Source organism: Kryptolebias marmoratus, linkage group LG14 (assembly GCF_001649575.2).
Source record: "Kryptolebias marmoratus isolate JLee-2015 linkage group LG14, ASM164957v2, whole genome shotgun sequence".
NCBI classification, from domain to species: domain Eukaryota; kingdom Metazoa; phylum Chordata; class Actinopteri; order Cyprinodontiformes; family Rivulidae; genus Kryptolebias; species Kryptolebias marmoratus.
The window spans coordinates 26,751,382-26,754,779 of NC_051443.1; the positions used below are offsets into that span (position 1 = coordinate 26,751,382).

General features: G+C 53.6%; 1 protein-coding gene across 1 annotated transcript in view; it reads left to right on the plus strand.

Moving 5' to 3' along the window:
* Positions 1-3,392, plus strand: part of scai (suppressor of cancer cell invasion) — a 9,417-nt gene extending 6,025 nt beyond the window's left edge. Inside the window, exons 10-17 of the mRNA XM_017404470.3 lie at positions 154-255; positions 345-423; positions 591-693; positions 1,189-1,270; positions 1,354-1,426; positions 1,503-1,676; positions 2,165-2,265; positions 2,430-3,392. Of these exons, the coding sequence (XP_017259959.1) occupies positions 154-255; positions 345-423; positions 591-693; positions 1,189-1,270; positions 1,354-1,426; positions 1,503-1,676; positions 2,165-2,265; positions 2,430-2,576 (861 nt within the window). The 3' untranslated portion in view covers positions 2,577-3,392. The remainder of the gene's footprint in view (positions 1-153; positions 256-344; positions 424-590; positions 694-1,188; positions 1,271-1,353; positions 1,427-1,502; positions 1,677-2,164; positions 2,266-2,429) is intronic.
* Positions 3,393-3,398: the final 6 nt, after the last annotated feature.

The window sequence follows — 3,398 nt, forward strand, 5'->3', positions numbered from 1 at the left end:
CTGACCTCCAGCAGAGAGGACGGATGGGTTCTGGGTGTGTGACCTCTGACCTCCAGCAGAGAGGACGGATGGGTTCTGGGTGTGTGACCTCTGACCTCCAGCAGAGAGGACGGATGGGTTCTGGGTGTGTGACCTCTGACCTTTTCTTCACAGGAACCCAGCGAGAAACCAGCAAAAAGAGAAAATCCTCACAAATACTTACTGTATAAACCGACCTTCAGCCAGCTGTTCACCTTCCTGTCGGCCTCGTTCAAGGTCAGTGTTTTCCTGCGGTTCTGGATCTAATCACCTGAAGAACCTTTGACCCCCAGAGGAACATTTGTTCTGTTATCTGTTGTTTCCAGGAGCTACCGGCCAACAGCGTCCTGCTGGTGTATTTATCAGCGACAGGCGTCTTCCCAGCCGGACACTCAGACTACGAAGGTCAGTTTGTTGTTTTTTATCAAACCAGACACCTCAGAAGTTCTGTGGAGCCATCAGAACCCAGGCAGAACCCTTCCTGCAGATCAGCATGCTGTCAGGTGTTAGCAGACCCGGTCCACCTCGACCCGGACTCAGGTTCCCTCTGGTCTTTGTGTCTTTGCTCCCAGTGGGTCCGTACGATTTTGGAGGAGTTCTGACGAACACAAACCGGGACGTGGTGAACGGAGAGACGGTGCAGAAGAGGAACCAGGCCCAGAAGGAGATGCACTGGTGAGGCTTTGATCCCGGGGACCCGGAGACCCATAGTCCTGGAGTCCCGGAGTTCCGGAGACCCGCGGACCCGGGGACCTGGAGACCCGGGGACCTGGAGACCCGGGGACCTGGGGACCTGGAGACCTGGGGACCCGGAGACCCATAGTCCTGGAGTCCCGGAGTTCCAGGGACCTGGAGACCGGGAGTTCCGGAGACCCGCGGACCCGGGGACCTGGAGACCCGGGGACCTGGAGACCCGGGGACCTGGAGACCCAGAGACCTGGAGTCCCGGGGACCCGGAGACCCGGGGACCTGGAGACCCGGGGACCTGGAGACCCGGAGACCTGGGGACCTGGGGACCCGGGGACCTGGGGACCCGGGGACCTGGAGACCTGGGGACCTGGAGACCCGGAGACCCGGGGACCTGGAGACCCGGGGACCCAGAGACCCGGAGACCCGGTCTGCTGTCTGCCCACGACTCAAACTCCGTCTGTTTCCTTCTTTCTGCCGCAGCCTTCATCCCGGGGATCTGTTTCCTTTCACCCGAAAGCCTCTTTTCGTCATCGTGGACTCTTCAAACAGCTCAGCTTATAAGGTCTGTAGAAACGCTGCGAGTTGGACGTCTTCCTGTTGGGTTTTAGGATTAATCTGATGTCTTTTTGTCCTTTGTTGGAACAGAACTTCTCGAATCTGTTCGGTCAGCCTCTGGTGTGTCTGCTCTCCCCAACAGTTTATCCTAAGAGTGTTCAAGGTGAGTCCTGTCTGCTCACAGCCCCCGATCTGTGGACAGAAGACTGACGGTGTGTCCCCTGTGTGTCCCCTGTCAGATCCGTCTCAGCGGGGGAGTCTCTTCACGCTCTTCCTCTACAGTCCTCTGCTGGCCTTCTCCTCCGTGTGTGGCTTGAACAGCCTCCGACACGGACTCTGGGAACAGGCTCAGGATCTGCTGCGGAAGGTGTTCCGGGACATCGGACAGATGATAACTCGCTCGCGGACCATAGGTGCGGCTCTGCTGCGCCTTCGTTCGTTACGTTTGAAGGAAATGATTGATTTAAATGATCTGAAATAACAAATATGACAAAATGCAATCCAATCAAATCTCAGCTTTTTGAGTTTTACTGAAAAAATCCAAATATTTCTGCAACCAAAGTCAAAAGTCCCAGCTTCTGTATTACCCAGCATGCATTTCTTCCTCCTGTTTCCATCATGGCCGCCCCCACAAATCCTTCCTGTCTCAAATCAGAGCTCTGATGTTCAGGAGGATTCAGAGGAACAGGAAGAGGAGTTTCACAATAAGAGTCTGTCACAACTCTGTCACAACTCAGATTATTACAGAGGAGGTTCTGAGGTTCTGAGCATCTAAAGTTCTAAGGTTCTGAGGTTCTGAGGATCTGAGGTTCTGAAGATCTGAGGTTCTGCAGAGGAGGAAGCTGCTGCATGTCCCTGCAGGAAGTGTTTTCAGGTTCCTGTTCTCGTCTCGTCTCTGCAGATCAGGCCTTTTTGCAGTTTTTTGGGGACGAGTTCCTGCGGCTGCTTCTGATCCGCTTCGTGTTCTGTTCTGCTGCCCTCCGGCTCCATAAACTCTTCCGGGTGAGTCCGAGGAAGGTCTTCTGACCCAGTTAAACACCGCTCCGGTCCACAGGAGGAGGAAACAACAACGAGCTAACGTTAGCGTAGCAGCACCGCGAGATGCGACAGGAAGTCGGCGGTCAGTCGGCTGCCGGACTCACGGATCTGTTCTTCCCTGTTTGCAGGAATGCCGGAGCTTCCCGGAGTCGTATCCCGAGCTGCCGAAGCAGGACACGGTGGAGAGCAGCCTCCTACAGAAGCACATCCTGGAGCTGGCCGCCATGCTGGACGTCCAGAACTTATTTTGGGACGATTCTCTGGAAACCTACTAACGTGTCCTCGCGGGACAACATGGCTCCCGTGTTGAAAGGGACTGAAGAACCGGAGATCTGAGTGACCTCTGTTCTTTATTTTTCAAGGTAAACACTTGTCCCACCCTCCCAGACGTCCTGCGTTTAAATGTCCCTGTCTGTGGAAACTCGTCTCGTGTTTAATCCGATTTTATTCTCATCAAGCAAAAAAAAGCAACAAGACGTTGGAGCTGCAGCCTTCGGTTCATGTTCGTGTCTTTCTTTAATTATTTATTATTATTTGTTGATTGAAATGTTTGTACAGAATTAAAAGCTGGGAGAGAAAAGAACCTTTCAGAATAAGAGCACACCATGTAAAGTGATAAATCTGCACACTGTTTAAAACGACCATCCTGAACATTCCCTTTAACCCCAGCAGGCGGAGTTCTGTGTTCCTGTCCTCCACCTTCAGGCTTTATTGGGTCTGAATCGAACAGTAACCCGCTATGTTCTGCTCCGGTTCCTGTGGAGAACTTTAGAACACTGGTTCCCTTTGAACAGAACCAGCAGAGAGAAATCAGCTTCTCTTCTGTTTCTGTTAATTATGCCTAAAATATGAAGTGAGATCATTTCAGAACCTTAGCTGAGGACCCACCAGCTGGGGTTCCACGGCCCCCAGTGGGGTCCCGACCCCACCTTTGGGAACCCTTGTTCTAAAAGGTTCTGGAAAGCCTAAAGCCGGGATCTCACTGAGCTGCTCCAGCCCCGAACCTCCGGGTCTGAAACCACGCTGAGGGTGATGAGGGCTGTGCTGGGACACTCGTCCCACGGGACAGGACGGGACGGGATGAGACGGAATGAGAC